Below are 16,276 nucleotides of genomic sequence, written 5' to 3' on the forward strand. Positions count from 1 at the left end.
CACTAAGGAAGTAGATTGCCCAACCTTCCTTCTGAGGAGTGGCTGGTGGGTTTGAACTGCCAGTCTTCTGGTTAGCAGTCAAGTGCCTTAGGCACTAAGCCACCAGAGCTCCTCCCCTAATAACCTTTGGTTTCTGTGTATTCACTTGTTTCGGGTAAGTGTGTTCATACAGTATTTGTCCTTCCGCAGCTGACTTACTTTGTTCAGCATGATGTCTGCAAGGTTCATTCATGTTTTGGCACTAGGATTTTATTTCTATGTCAAAAAGCCCACTTTTTAAAACACAGTAAGGATCTACTTATTGTTTGAAAGTTGTTCATATTTGAAGTCCCTGGCATAGCCCCTGAGTGGATTGCACTGAGCCATTCATCTAAAGGTTAGTGGTTTGAGTCTACCCAGAGGTGCCACAGAAGAAAGACCTGGCAATCTGCTTCCAAAATAATACAGCTAAGAAAAGTGGAGCACACTTCTACTCTGTAGCAGATGGAATTGCCGTGAGTCAGAATCAACTCAACAGCAAAGGGCTTAGATTTTTGGTTTTTTCCACCCTGGAATGGTCTCTAAAGCAGTAATAGAGGTGGTTGGACAAGTAGCTGTTGCTCAACCCCCAGAAATGCCTTTCTTCCCCTCACCGTGGCCCGCAGGAACTACCACGTGTTCTATTACTTGTTGCTCGGGGTCAGCGAGGAAGAGCGCCAAGAATTCCAGCTCAGGCAACCAGAAGATTACTTCTACCTCAACCAGGTAAACAACCCCAAGCTTGGCCACAAACGCCCTCTGTTCCCCGCCTGCTGTTTTTGGGCCGCCGGGAGCCCAGAGGTCATCTGCCCTGGCCGTCCTTGGCGCCCAGGCCGGCTCTGAGGAGCCAGAGGAGGTGGCACAAAAGGCCCATTGATTCCTGATTCCCAGTCCCACCCACCGGCCGTAGCTGGAATATCTTCCCACATACCACCCTCGCCCCTCCAGAAACATCCAGAGTCTCTGATGTACAAAGAAGTTACCAAGCAACTAAGGCAGGGAAGCAGTCCCCACAAAACTGTCCTCACCCCAGACGCCAGCCACAGATTTTGCGGTCCCACAGGGCCACCTCTCTTTCCTACCAGCTGGCTACAAACTTAGTGACCCCTATGGCTACCCTCAGGCTCAGTCATTCAGTGGGATGACCCATGGAACCCCAGGGAAGCACTATACATACGATGAGGTTTATTTCCGCACAAGGACTCAGGTTGAAATTAACCAAAAGAAGAGGCACATGGAGCAGGGTCTGGGAGGGTCCCAATGCAGAGCTTCCAATCTTTTCCCTCCACTGGAGTCCTGGATGGGGTCACCTGCCCAGGCCTCTTGTGTGATGACATGTATGGGGTATTGACAGACAGGAGAGGGAGCTCCTCCGAGCCTGATGTTCAGGGTTTTTATTGGCTCACGGTAAGCTCACGGATTGGCCGCCCACGTTCCTCACCTTTAATTTCCATTCGCTAGAGAGCTCGGAACTGATACTAAGTGGCCCAAAGCCCCCATCATAAGGGCATGTTATTAGATGGTTATCTTAGTTCCCTTGTGCTCCTGTAACAAATGCCACAAGTAGGCAGCTTTAACAAACAGAAATTCATTTTCTCACAGTTCTGGAGTCTAGAAGTCTGAACTCAGGGCATGGCTCTGGGGAGCGGTCCTTTCTTGTCTATTGCAGCTTCTGGTAGCAGCAGTCCTTGGGTGTAGGTGCACCTGTCTCCCTCATCCTCAGATACAACAAGTCTGCCCCCTGTGTCTGTGGCTGCCTCTAACCTACCCTTATAACTCAGAAGGGCTTAGGTTGGGGACTCACTCTACATCAGTATGGCCTCATTATTAGGACAAAGGAAACCCTGTTCCCAAACAGGATTACATGCACAGGTATAGGGTTAGGAGTCCAATACATATTTGGGGGAACACGATTTGGACCATAACATTCATCCAGGGACATGGAAGTCACCTTCCAGGAGCCAGAGGCCATAGCCAGACCTCAGTTTGGCCAAGTCTGATTCTTCGCTACTGTCTTAGTTTCCTGGACAGCCATGACAGAAAGACCACACGTGGGTGGCTTTGAGGAACAAGAATTAATTGTCTCACAGTTTCAAGGGCTGGGAGTCTGGACTCAGGGTGTCAGCAGGGCTGTGCCTTCTCAGTGGGCTCTAGGGGAAGACTCTTCCTTGTCTCTTCCATCTTCTATTCCCTGAGCGTTTTCTGGCATTTCTTGGCTTGTAGACAATCCTCACAGATGCCTGTCCCCTACTTTGTGTGTCTCTTTCTATTCTGTTCTTATAACTCAGACGGAAGTAGATTTAGGACCCACCCCAGTCCGATTCAATCTCATCGCCCTAACTAATAATATCTGCAAAGAGAAACCCCCGTTCCCTGAACAAGGTCACGTTCACTGGTGCAGGGGTGAGGACTCCAGCCTTCCTTTGTGAGGGATACTGCTCAACCCTAACACCCACATGGGATGCCCTGTATTTCAGCATAACTTGAAGATTGAGGACGCAGAGGACCTGAAGCATGACTTTGAGCGGCTCAAGCAGGCCATGGAAATGGTGGGCTTCCTGCCGGCCACCAAGAAGCAGTGAGTGTCCACACCCATGTTCACCCCATCCCCCCAGTCACCAGAAGGAGACAGGTAGCCAGTGGGCACGTCACTCGGGGGCCAGCCCAGCAGCAAACACAGGAAAAGAGTTTACACCATGAGTCAGAAGTCCCCAGGAGCGCACATTAAAACCATCCCAGGGTCCCCACACACTTGCCAAGAGAGCCTGGATAGGCCCCCCACTTTGAGAAACAGCCTGGCTGTGCCTAGTACAGCTGAGTATGCCAGACCAAGTGCTCACATCTGTTCACCTAAAACAACCACAAATGTCCATAGCAGCCCTGTTTACAATCACCAGAAAACTACAGGGAGTGTCTGGGTGACACAGAGGGTTAAGCACTTGGCTACTGACTGAGAGGTTGACAGCTCGAGTCCACCCAGAGGCACCTTGGAAGAAAGGCCTGGTGATCTACTTCCAAAAGATCAGCCATTGACAGCTCTGCAGAGCACAGTTCTGCTCTGATCCACATGGGGTTGCCTTGAGTTGGAGTCAACCGTACAGCAGTCTCCTAGGGCAGCTGTAACAAAATACCATACATGGTGCCCTTAAAGAAGAGGTGTTTATTGTCTCACAGTTTTGGAGTCTAGCAATCTGGATTCAGGGTGTCAGCAGGGCTGTGAGCTCTGTCTCTGTTGTCTGTAGGAGAAGGTCATACCTTGTATCTTTCTCCTTTGATAGCTGCCAAAGGGGCAGGGAGGCTGCATCTTCTGACCTCCTCTAACCCCACAAGAGGAAGACAGAATCACCATCAGCAGCCCAAGGTCTATTCCTGCGAGGCCAGGCATGCCGCCTCCCTCTAGCCCTTTCACCAGCCCTGACACCAACCATTCCTCCCACAACACCCAACACCTCTCTGCTGGGTTTGATAATTCACTTCATTGGCCACATAGAACTCACAGATTATGGGGTTTATTAGGGAAGCAACAGGCTACAATTCAAGTTCAGAAATGCACTCAGTCTCTTGCAGCCGGCTGTCTCACTCAGCAGCCGGCAGTCTCAGTAGCACATCACTCTCTCAGTAGTATGTGTCTCTTGTGTCTGTCTCTCAGGAGTACGTTTCTCTCAGCATATCTTTGTCAGCCAGCAGTCAGAGAGACTACTTCTTCCTCTAGGAGGGTTCCTTTTGAGCCTGGCAGAATGGCCCAAACCAACCAATCCCAACATCAGAATTCTATACACCCGAGAAAGAGTGAACTTCTCAAGATTGCTTCATGTCACTCTCAACAGAAATACCGCAGGTGGATAACTTTAACAGTCAAGAGCTACTCAGTTGCTCATGGCAAATCCCACCATGGAGTTTACAAAGACTTAGAGCTAGAAAAGCCACACTATGTATTTTACTGCACCACAATAGCCCTAGGCAGTCCTTGGCTTATAGATATATATTCACATGGAGGAGTCTGTCTTTCTTCTGCGTATCTCACTGTGTCTGTTCTGCTCTTTTATGAGACACCTCTCAGAGGTTATTAGGTTTAGAACCACCCTACTCTGGTATGACCTCATGTTCTGGTTACCTAGTGTTGTTCTGACAAGAATATACCACAAATGGGATGCCTTGAACAAACAGGAGTTGATTACCTCACAATTTGGAGCCTTTAAGTCCAAGTTCAAAGTGCCACGCTCTAGGGGCTGTGTGAAAGCCCCTCGACCTTGGGCTTCAGCTCTGCCTCTTGCTTCCGGCCCACTGAAGCTGGAGGCATCTCTTCACTCAGGCAGCTACTAGCTGCTGAGGCTGACAAACCTAAAGTCAGCAACTAAAATGGCACAGTCCCAATGTTACCAAGCCACATGGCAGGCCATTAATTCAAGTCCTTTGTAAGTCCCAAGGTCACAGAGCATGGCAGGCTGATGAAGAATGACATGCAGGGTCCAAGCATGCCATAAGCTAGAGACCATTCCCAAAGTTGTTTCTTATATACAGGAAGCAGACCACATACCCAAAGCAGCTACTCAGCTGCTTGTGGTAGATCCCACCATGGAGTTGATTGCCAGTCTCATCAAGGGGAATAACTACCACCAGCTGCCCAGCCACTCAGCCAGGCCCAGCCAAGTTGACACACGCACTTAACCACCACACCTCATAAGAAAGGAAACCCCTATGTCTTAGCTTCCTAGAGCTGCTGTAACAGAGATACCTCAAGTGGATGGCTTTAAAAAAAAAAACAGAAATTTATGTTCTCACAGTACTGAAGACTAAAAGTCCAAGTCAGGGTTTCAGACATATTGATTCCCTCCTTGTGGGTAGCTCCAGGCATTCCTTGGTTCCTTGGCTTATAGGTGATCCTCATGTGACAGGCTCTCTGCACCCGTGTGTGTGTGTGTGTGTGTGTGTGTGTGTGTTTGTGTCCCTGTCCCTGTGTCTGTTCTGCTCTGTCATCACTCAGAAGCAGTTAGGCTCGGGACCCACCCAGTTCTGGTATGCCCCCATTCACATAACAAAATCCTGTTTCCAAGCAGGGTCACCTTCACAGGTATGGAGGTTAGGAGGCCAACACATATTCTGGGGGACAGAATTCAGTCCATGACATTCTCTTTCCAAACAGGGTCACATTCACAGGTGCAGGGGTTAGAACCTGCATATAACTGGTTGAAGTATAAAAACGGTTCTTAGCTCTGGGACCACAAAAAAGCCTGCCATGGACCAAATTTGACCTACAGGCCATATTTTGTCAACCCTGGACTATTCTTTATCAGTGGTTCTAACCCAGGGGTAATGCTGTGATGTCTGGAGACATTTTTGGTTGTCACACCTGGCTGCTGGGTGGGGGTGAAGACCAGGGACACTGCCCACATCCTACAAAGCACAGGACAGCTCCCAGCACAGAGCACGTCTCAACCAAATTGTGGTAATGCCAACGTGGGAAAACCCAGCTCAACAGGGAGAATTGACAGAGTGTTGGTACCTGGGGGTCCCTGGGTGGTGCAAAAAATTTGAGTTCAACCACTGGCCAGAAAGCTGGTGGTTCAAATCCACCCAGTGGTGCTGTGCAAGAAAGGCCCGGCAATCTACTTCCATAAAGATTACAGCCAAGAAACCCCTGGGGAGCTCAGTTCTGCTCTGTAACAGAAGGGGGTCACCAGGAGGCCAAATCACCTCGACCACAGCAGGGCTCATTGCTACCTGCAGTAACATTAATGACAGCCCCACCCCATCCACTCCAGCCCCCAACATGGTTCCTTGTTGACAGGCCTGACACAGGTACATACAACCTCAGTGACATCAAGTTCACAGACAGCGTTGGAAGTGTGGACAGTGGGTCTTCTGCAGGAGCCTGCATGTTCTGTTTCTTGGTCGGAATGCTAGGTACAGGGTTCTATCTGTACAGTATGTGTTCACACCTAGGAATTGAATGCCTTTCTATATCTACACAGTCCTTCCATGTAAAAATTTTTTTTTATTTCATTTTTCTACAATTACAGAAAATTATATTTCTTTATAATAAAAAGAATGCAAGTTAATTTGAGAAAAAATTTAAAAGCAGAATCGCTGGGTGGCAGCAGTGATGAAATGCTCAACTGCTGGCCAACAGATTGCTGGTTCTAACCCACCCCAGCCACCTCAGAAGAAAGGCCTGGGGATATGCTTCTGAAAGGTCAAAAAACCAAAACCAAACTCACTGCCATCAAGCCGGCCCCAACTCAGCAACCCCTTCTTGGGTTTCCAAGGCAGTATCACCACGGAAGTAGATTGCCCAACCTTCCTTCCGAGGAGTAGCTGGTGGGTTTGAACCGCCAGCCTTCTGGTGAGCAGCCAAATGGCGTAGGCACTACGCCACCTGGAAAACCCTGTGGAGCATGGTTCTGCTGTCCACACGTGTGGTCTCCATGAGCCAGAATTGACTTGACAGTAACTAAGAGCAGTGATTTCTGAAAAAAAAAATACAAAGTACAGTGAAATCTGTGGGAGCTAGAATTCAACAGGATTGCCTTGTTTTTCTGGGTGCTGCAAATTTTTTGCCTTTGACAGGATACAGTCTTACCACTTTTCTATCGCTTCTTCTACTGGAAAATATATTTGAAGTTTTCCTTCTCTGTCAGGTTTCCACCTTACACAGTTCCTGGCTTTTATAGATTTTACTGTACTTATTAGACAAAGGGGCAAAAATCACCCAAGTTTCTAATTTTTAACAATAATAGCTGTCTAATACTCTGGTGTGTGTTCTTCCAGAACTAATAAAAAAAATGTTTTCGAAAGCTTCCCCCACCGCAAAAAAAAGTCGAAAGGACCTTGTTCAAAGCCATGTTACCCAGGCAAGCCGTTGGTAGAAGGACCTAGCATTTCTTCACGTTGTTCTCATGGGTGCTCACTCACTGGTTTTACTAACGAAGCACTGGTGTTCTGGAAGTTTCCATGGCCTGGTGATGGCAGGAACAATCCTAACTCGGGCCCTTTTCTCCCCAAGGATATTCTCCGTCCTCTCAGCCATCCTGTACCTGGGCAACGTCACCTACAAGAAGAGGGCCACGGGCCGTGATGAGGGGCTGGAGGTTGGGCCCCCAGAGGTGCTGGACACGCTCTCCCAGCTCCTCAAGGTATCGCTTGCCGTCCTGCCCCTGCGTGCCACCCTGAGCCTGAACAAGGCGTGCCGGCCAGTGCCCAGGACTTCCCACTTGGCCACGCTTTCATAACCGGGGCCTGCACACTGCTTCCTCCCAGCATCTCCGCCACGTCCCTTCCTCATTTCTGTGATCTCCCTGGGCAGAGGCACCTCACACTACACCCCCAGTTCTGAAGGTTATGTGATCAGCATAGTCAACTGGTGGGACCTGCCAGCCTGTGCCCCCTAGGCGCCATTTGTGGTTGTCATCACTGGGCAAGGATTATCTGCTGGTACTGAGTGGGTAGAGGCCCGGGAAGCTGCTTGGCACCCTGCAGTGCACACAGGACACCCCACCACAGGGAGTGATCCAGCCCCAAATGTCAGCAGTGCCGAGAGGGAGACACCCTGCTGTAGCATGAGAAGCCCTGTCTGTTTATCTATCTATCCACCCACCTCTTTATCTACTTACCCACCCACCTATCTACCCACCTGTCTACCTACTTAACCTACCTGCTCACTATCTACTAACCTGTGTGCTTGTCTGTCTGTCTCTCTGTTCCACTGGTTCTTAGCCAACAGTGATGATTTTGCCTCCTAAAAGATGTTCTGCAATGTTTGGGAGCATTTTTGGTTGTCACAACTTGGGGAAGGGTGCTACTGGCATCAAATGGGCCAGGGAAACCACTCAATACGCTGCCAATACCCCCACCACACACAGTGGTCTAGAACCAAATGCCACAGTACCCAGAATGGGAAGCCCTGGCTCAGTCGTTGTTTCCTGTATGTTCTCACCTGCAGCCTCTCTTAGCTATGGTGTGCCTGCATGCAGACACAGTGGCTGCAGGGATGGTCTTCAGCAGGATGAGTAGATACAGGTCTGCTGGGAGGGGCCTCCAGCAAGCTTTCCCTGCTCCCACTTAGGCTGCAGGCAGGGAGAGACTGCTAGGTCAGGAAGAAGGCTTGGTGGCCAGGTCCTCAGGGAAGGTCCAGGCCCGGCCTCCGACAGCAAGAGCTCCAAGTGCAGGTCATCAGGTGCCATCTGGCCCCAGGGCTGCCTTCCCACCCAAGCCTGCACGGCCACACCCTGGGCTGTCAACCAGGACTATGGAGCCAGCCTGTGGAGTGAAAATTCCCCAACCCACCAGCATAAAGCACATCACAGATGGGCCACCCTGGCGGTGGGCTGCGGTACCCCCTCCTGGCGTAGGCATTTTGGGCTGGGTCCTGGCTATGCCCAACAAGCCCCTCATCCTCTCTCCCTTCTCTCCCCTCTGGATGGTGAAACAGGTGAAGCGAGAGATCTTGGTGGAAGTTCTCACCAAGAGAAAAACGGTGACTGTCAACGACAAGCTCATCTTGCCCTACAGTTTCAGCGAGGTAAGCATGGCCCCAAACCCCTGCCCAGAAGGATGGGTCACCAGCCCTTTGGAAAAAAGAGGGCACAGGTAGTCTCTTCGCATCCCCAGGGTGATAGAGCAGAACCTGGCAGTACCTCTGGTCCTCATGTGCTCATGGGCACAGCACCAGCCTGTTCAGATGGTTAACTGCAGCCCTCAGGCCAAATCTGGCCCCCCACTTGTGTTTGTAAATAAAGTTTTATTGACAACATCCCACATGCATCTGTTTACACGCTGTCAGTGGCTGCTATTAGAGTTCCTAGCTGGTGCAAAGTTCATGCACTCAGCTGCTGCCTGAAGGTTGGAGGTTCAAGTCACCCAGAGGCAGCTCAGAAGAATGGCCTGGTGATCTACTTCCCAAAAAAATCAGTCATTGAAAACCCCAGGGAGCATAATGCTAGTCTGACATACATGGGGTCACCAGGAGTTGGGTTTGACTCCACAGCAGCTGGTGTGGGTACAGCTGCAGTCACACCTACAACAGCAAAGTTGAGTTGTTGCAACACAGACTGCCTGGCCTGCAAAGCTGTAGATATCTACTGTTTGGCCCTTTGCAGGAAAAGTTTGCCATTCCCTAGGCTCGAGCATGACCTTTAAGACCACTGTTCATGGACTCCTGGCCTACGGGTCCCTAAATCTTGATAAGGAGAGTCCTCTGGCCTTGGTACCAGCCAGGATGTTTTCTTCCTGTCGTGTCTTTCTTGCAGTTTTGTATCTCAGGAGTCAGTGTGACTGGCAGCATGTAGCTTGGATCACAGCAGGAGCACAGAAGGTCCCTGACTGGGGAGTTTCTAGTTGGTGGAGACCTTTCCCTGGTGGGAAAGCTGTTAGGCATTTTAAACCACAGACAGCCTAGGGTTGCCGGGTGGTACAGATGGAGAACACACTCAGCTGCAGAGGGAAGTGTTGGAGGTTCGAGTCCACCCAGAGGCACCTGGGAATAAAAGGCCTGGCATTTCACTTCCGAAATTCACAGCCTTAAATGCTGTGGAGCTCAGTTCTACTCCAGCACACATAGGGGTGTGAGTTGGGGTCACCGACGGCAGCGGGTTAGACTCCTGGGTGATACAGACAGTGACGGAAAGGTTGGAGGTTCGAGTCTGCCCAGAGGCATCTCAGAAGAAAGACTTGGTGATTCTGAAAAAGTAGCCACTGAAAACCCTGTGGAGCGCTGTTCAACTGACACGTGTGGGATTGCCATGAGTCAGGTTCAGCTTGTCAGCATCTGGTTGGATCTGTGGCTGACACAAATGGTGGAGAGCTCGGCTGCTGATCAGGAAGGTGGGGGTTCAGGTCTGCCATGTGATGCTCCTCTTTCCATATAGCACTCCTCCTGGTATGACACTTCCCCCTTCTGTGTCCACAGGCCATAACTGCCCGTGACTCCATGGCCAAGTCTCTGTACAGCGCTCTGTTTGACTGGATTGTGCTACGCATCAACCATGCCCTCCTCAACAAGAAGGACATGCAGGAGTCGGTGTCAGTGAGTGCCCTCATCTGCTCCACGGAGCCAAACCACCTCAGCATACCTCCTATGACGTCAGATGAGGGGCCATTTCCCCCCACCCTCAGGTCCAGCTGGGAACAGCCCAGCTTCATGATCTGGGGGACCCAGCAACTCCCCAGGTCACTGCCTGCTCCTGCAGGAGAATCTCCCGTAATCCCTGTCATCTCCATTTCCACAGTGCCTGTCCATTGGGGTCCTCGACATTTTTGGGTTTGAAGACTTTGAAAGAAACAGCTTTGAACAGTTCTGCATCAACTACGCCAACGAGCAGCTTCAGTATTACTTCAATCAGCACATTTTCAAACTGGAGCAGGTAAGAGAGCACCACCTAGGTACCCGCCCAGCCCCCGGGAGCTGGAATGTTCTAGAATGAGGATCTCCCTCAGGACCCGTTGGTGAACTTGCCCCAGAATTTCCCTCTTGCTGTTACGTTCTCGCCCACCAAAGGAAAGTTTGGGAAAGCCCCACGCAGGCCAGGTGGGGGCAGCCACCAGGGCTATCTCTGGCCCCAGATCAGTCCCCAACATTATCTTTGCTCAGGAGTCCCTGGGTGGCGCAGACAGTTGAGTCAGTGCCCAACTACTAACTGACAGGTGGGGGGTTCAGGCCTGGTCGGAGGACAGACCTGGCGATCTGCTTCTGAAAGCTCAAAGCCTTGAAACCCTGCGGAGCAGTTCTGCTCGCACACGGGGGTCCTTGCAAGTCAGAGTCCACTCAGTGGCAAATGACAACTACAGCGGCTCAAATGTCAACTCATTTCAACAGACAGACCAGGCGGACATTCGAGGGGTTTGCTCCGAATGATGTTAATGGTCTATCTTACGTGTCCTTTCTCTGCTGCGTGTGCCGCCATCTTTACGCGTCTCTTATCCTTCACAGTGATGATTCTGACAGAAGAAGCAGATGGATTTGTGTAAATATTTAGCTGATTTTACAATTAAGCCTTCTGGTTATTGAGCACTTGAAGTGTCACTAGTCCAAGCTGAGATGTGCAGAAAGTGTAAAAATACGGCAGATTTAGTAAACTTGTTCTTTTTTCAGTTGCCATTGAATCACCTCTGATTCATGGCAACCTCATATACAACGGAATAAAACATTGGCTGATCCTGCACCAGCCTCACGATTGCTGTATTCAGGTCCGTGGTGGTGGCCACTGTGTACTTTGAGTGCCTTCCAACCTGAGCATCTCATCTTCCAGCACTGCACCAGACAATATTCTATTGTGATCTGTTCTGTGTTTTCATGGGCTGTTTTTCAGAAGTAGACTGCCAGGCCTTTCTTCCTAGTCTTAGTCTAGAAGCTCAACTGAGACCTCTCCACCATAGGTGACCCTGCTGCTGTTTGAAATACTAGTGACATAGCTTCCAGCATCACAGCAACACACTCGCCACAGTGCACCAGATGGGTGGTGGCTGGAAGTCTCAATGTGGCGGAAAAAATGTGAAATATCTCATGGAAAAATTTTTTTTTATATTGATTACATGTTGAAGTGATAAATATTTGAGCTGTTTGGGTTGAATTATATTATTAAAATTAATTTCACCTCAATTAATTTCTTTAATTAATTAAAAGCTACTACAGCCTTCAGTATGGATTACACCTCAACATAAAGAAAACAAACCCTCACAACTGGACCAATAAGTAACCTCATGATAAATGGAGAAATTATTGCAATTGTAAGAGATTTCATTTTGCTTGGATCCCCAATCAGCGCACATGGAAGCAGAAGTCAAGAGATGAAATGATGTAATTCACATTTAAAGTATTAAAGAGCAAAGATGTCAGTTTGAAAACTAACGTGGGACTGACCCTAGCCATGGTATTTTCAATAGCCTCACATGCATGTGAAAGCTGGACAATGAATAAGGAAGACCAAAGAAGAACTGATGCATGCAGATTGTGATGTTGGCAGAGAATGTTGAACGTGCCATTGACGGCCAGAAGAAAGAACATATTTTTCTTGGAAGAAGTACAGCCAGAATGCTCTTGAGAAGTGAGAATGGCAAGACTTCATCTCTCTCGTACTTTGGTCATGATGTCAGATGGGACCAGTCCCTGGAGAAGGATCTCATGCTTGGTAAAGTAGAGGGTCAGCGAGAAAGGGGAAGACCCTCAACGAGATGGATTGATACAGTGGGTGCAACAGTGGGATCAAGCACGGCGGCGATGTGAGGGGTGCAGGACTGGGCACTGTTGTATGTGGGATCACTCTGAGTTGGAACCAAGTCAGTGGCACCTAACAATAGGACTGTTCTACTGTAGTTAAGGAAGCATTCTCAGTTGCCATCATGTTGATTCTGACTCATGGCAACCCCAAGAAAATATTTATATACTTTCTCAAAGAGTGAGCTGTCAAGATAATAAACTTAAAACAGTTAAAAAAAATAAAAGCTGAGAACTGCTTCCTTTCATTTTTGTCACGTAGCTCGTAGGAGATTTATAGGTGGGGCAGTGTTGGTTCAGTGGTGGCCTTCTTGCCTGCGATGTGGGAGACCTGGCTGGAGGGCCAGTGAAGGCTTAAGTGTTGCTACGGTGCTGAACCGGTTTCAGCAGAGCTTGCAGACTGAGAAGAAAGGCCCAGTGATTGTCTTCGGAAACCCGGCCAATGAAAGCTCTGTGGGTCCCAGTGGTCCGTCCTGCACCTGATCCTGGGGGTGAGACGGGGATGGGACAGGACCGTGCAGCATTTCATTCCATTACGCGTGGAGTCACCATGAGTCCAGAATTGATTCCATGCCAGTTAACAACGACAGCATCAGAACATTTTAAATCACATAGGTGACTTGCATTACATTGCCATTGGACAGCATCTCTCTGAATCCAATCAGCAAATTATGTCCAATCTGGCCCCAACGCCTGGTTTTGTCAATAAAATTTCTCAGTGTATAGCCACGCCCGTTTATTGACACATTGTCTACAGCTGTCTTCCCTACTACAACTGCAGGGTTGATTCGTGGCAACAGAGACCATGTGGTCTGTGAAGCCAAACATATCGACCCTGGTCTTCTGCAGAGAAAGTTTGCTGGCCCCTAATCCCTGGGTAGTACAAATGGTGAACTCGCATGACTGCTAACTGAAAGGTTGGTGGTTCAAGTCCACCCAGAGGCACCTCAGAAGAAAGGTCTGGCAATCTGTCGCTGAAAACTCAGCCACCCTGTGGAGCACAATTCTATCCTGACACACGTGGGGTCACCATGAATCAAGGTGGACTTGGCAGCAGCTGGCAGGCTAGACTGTGGCTCTCAGCACCCTGCTCTGATAGGCACGCGCCCATGTCCTGTCAATAATTGTCATGTCTGCTTGCAGGAGGAGTACCAGAGTGAAGGCATTGCCTGGCACAACATCGACTACACAGACAATGTGGGTTGTATCCACCTCATCAGCAGGAAGCCCACTGGCCTCTTCTACCTGCTGGACGAGGAGAGCAGGTGAGCACCTATCTCTGTCTCCTAGAGCTGCTGGAGCAGAAATGCCACACGTGGGCAGCTTTAACAGAAATGTATCTTCTCCCAGTTCAGAAGTCCAGATTCAGGGCACCGGTTCCGCAGAAGGCACTCTCTGTCGGCTCTAAGGGGAGATGGTCCTTGAATCTAGCATTCTTCTCGGCATTCCTTGGCGATCTCCAGGTGGCATCTGTCTTTGCCCCGTTTCTGCCTCTTTCTTTGCCGAATCTGCTCTTTTTCTGTCTCAGACATCATTGGTTTAGGTGCCACCCTACACGGATAGTGCCTGATGGACGTAACAAAGCCCTGTTCCCAAATGGGACTTTTTCTAGAGCCGTGGAAGCTGGATGAACCCCGTTCTGAGAAAATCTTTAGCCCTCCCTGAAACCAAAAATATCCACTGAAACCACACAATAGGTTAGCTAGTAAAAAAGAGCTTCCTTGAGCACTGCGCTTGTTTTAGAACTAATCTCTGTGGGATCAAGTTGACAGCAGCAACTTGAAAGGTTAGCTAGAAAGCTTAGGGCCAATGAGTAGACTTTACGGAGGAGGAACAGCTCAGGAAGGGAGGCTGAGGGCGGTCGCACAGCCTGGAGAATGTGACCAGTGCCCCCGAAGCACACATGGAGGAACTTGAATTGGGGGGCGTTCTGCTGTGTGTGTCCTCAACAACAAAACTAAAATAAATTATAATGAAAGTGATGAGTTTGAGACCTACTCTGTACAGATCTGGCCTCATAAACACAACAGAGAAAACCCTACACAGATGGGATCACATCCATGGATACAGGGGTCAGGACTCCAACATAATTTGAGGATACAGTTTAACCCGTAACACATTCACTGGCTCGGAACTCACTCCCAAGCCTTGGTTCCCTCGTTCGCAGCATGTGGTCGCAAGCCTCACCTGGCTACTGGCAGTGAGAGTGACAGGGATGTATAAACGCTTCACTCGTGGTCACTGGGTGCAGGCCTGACGGCAGGGTCACACTGATAAGGTCTCCACGGGGCTGGGAGTCTTGAGTGACTCAGTCACAACTCCTACATCCAACCATGTCCCCATCCAGGGCAGAAGGCATCACCTCCATTTGCAGCTAGGACACCAAAACAAAACCAAGCCAAACGCACTGTGACTGAGTCAATTCCAACTCCTAGGCTGGGACACAAATAGGGAACATTCTGATAGAAGAAGGGCCAGGGCATGTTAGGAAGAATGAAATGGGTGCTGTTCAGGAAGCCCCCAAACTGGGACGGAGCAGGTGTGTGCAGCTGAACCATCTACCCAGAATCAGACCTGGCTTTGTTCAGAAACTTGCTGTTTTTGTTCATTGTGTCTGTAAAGCTAGGTAAATCCTAGGACAAGAGAGATTTTGAAGTCTCGACTTGATATCCCTAAATTTCACCGTGCTCATCTATTTTTTGTTGTTGTTAGCTGTCGCCAAATTGTTTCTGACTCAGAGCAGCCCCATGTACAGCAGAACGAAATGCTGCCTGGTTCTGCACCTTCCGCACAGTCCTTTTCTGTGCCTGAGCCCATCACTGCAGCCCCTGTGTCAGCCCATCTCATTGAGGGTCTTCCCCTTTTTCACTGAACCTGCACTTGTTAGATCCCTAGAATCAATTCCAGCTCATAGCAACCCTGTGCACAACAGGACAGACACAGCCCCATCCTGCACCAGCCTCGCAGTCCTTGCTGTGCTGGAGCCCCTCATGCAGCCCCTGCGTCCCGTCTGCCTTACCATGCATGACATCCTTCTCCAGGGACTGGTCCCTTCTGACAACATGACCAAAGGAGGTGAGATGAAGTCTGGCCTTCACCTTCTATGGAACATTCCGGCTGCAATTCTTCTAGGACAGATTTATTTGTTTTTCTGGCAGTCCATGATGTTCTCAGCATTTTTCACCAACACCACAATTCAAACGCATCACCTCTTCTTTGGTCTTCCTTATTCATTGTTCAGCTTTCACATGCATATTAGGCAATTGAAAATACCATGGCTTAGGTTAGGAACCTTACTCTTGAAAGTCACATCTTCACTCCTTAACACTTTAAAGAGGTCTTTTGCAGCAGATTTGCCCAGTGCAATATGACATTTGATTTCTTGACTGCTGCTTCCATGGGAGCTCTGGTGGCATAGTGCCTAAGGCATTTGACCACTAACCAGAATCCTGGCAGTTCAAACCCACCAGACACTCTTCAGAAGGAAGACTGGGCAATCTACTTCCATAGAGATACCACCTCAGAAACCCAAGGGGAGGTTGCTATGAGTCAGGTTCGACTTGATGGCAAAGTGTTTGGCTTTTTGAGCTTGCTCCCATGGGTGTTGACTGTGGATCCAAGTAAAATGAAATCTTTGACAGCGTCAGTCTTTTCTCCCTTTATCACGATGCTGCTTATTGGTCCAGTTTGCCTCCTTATAGGGCTGTTGTGAGATTGAATTTAAGTTGAGGCTTGTAGAAGGCAATGACATGGCACACGTGCTCAGGAAACATTAGCCGTTGTGATCAAAGGAACCTCTGGTGCACAAGGTGAATGTGCTCAGGCACTGACCAAAAGGTGGCCAGTTCAAGTCTACCCAGAAGTGCCTCGGAAGAAAGGCCTGGTGATCTGTTTCTGAAAAATCAGCCATTGGAAACCCTGTGGAGTGCAGTTCCACTCTGACACACGTGGGGTCGCCAGTTGTCAGTGCCCACTCAGTGGCAGCTGCTATTACTGTTTAAAAACATGGTCCTGGTGGAGTTTCATGACACCTCCTTCAATTCTGTGCTC

The 16,276-nt window shown here is 49.4% G+C and overlaps 1 protein-coding gene across 1 annotated transcript in view; it reads left to right on the top strand.

The window, feature by feature from the left end:
- MYO9B (myosin IXB) overlaps nucleotides 1-16,276 on the top strand; it is a 90,267-nt gene that overhangs the window by 30,870 nt on the left and 43,121 nt on the right. Inside the window, exons 3-9 of the mRNA XM_007945457.2 lie at nucleotides 645-744; nucleotides 2,496-2,596; nucleotides 7,022-7,151; nucleotides 8,447-8,536; nucleotides 9,923-10,039; nucleotides 10,242-10,376; nucleotides 13,370-13,491. Coding sequence (XP_007943648.2) covers nucleotides 645-744; nucleotides 2,496-2,596; nucleotides 7,022-7,151; nucleotides 8,447-8,536; nucleotides 9,923-10,039; nucleotides 10,242-10,376; nucleotides 13,370-13,491 — 795 coding nt within the window. The remainder of the gene's footprint in view (nucleotides 1-644; nucleotides 745-2,495; nucleotides 2,597-7,021; nucleotides 7,152-8,446; nucleotides 8,537-9,922; nucleotides 10,040-10,241; nucleotides 10,377-13,369; nucleotides 13,492-16,276) is intronic.

The sequence above is a fragment of the Orycteropus afer genome, unplaced genomic scaffold, assembly GCF_000298275.1.
Source record: "Orycteropus afer afer isolate SDZICR_OR568_19922 unplaced genomic scaffold, OryAfe1.0 scaffold00136, whole genome shotgun sequence".
In the NCBI taxonomy this organism is placed as follows: Eukaryota; Metazoa; Chordata; class Mammalia; order Tubulidentata; family Orycteropodidae; genus Orycteropus; species Orycteropus afer.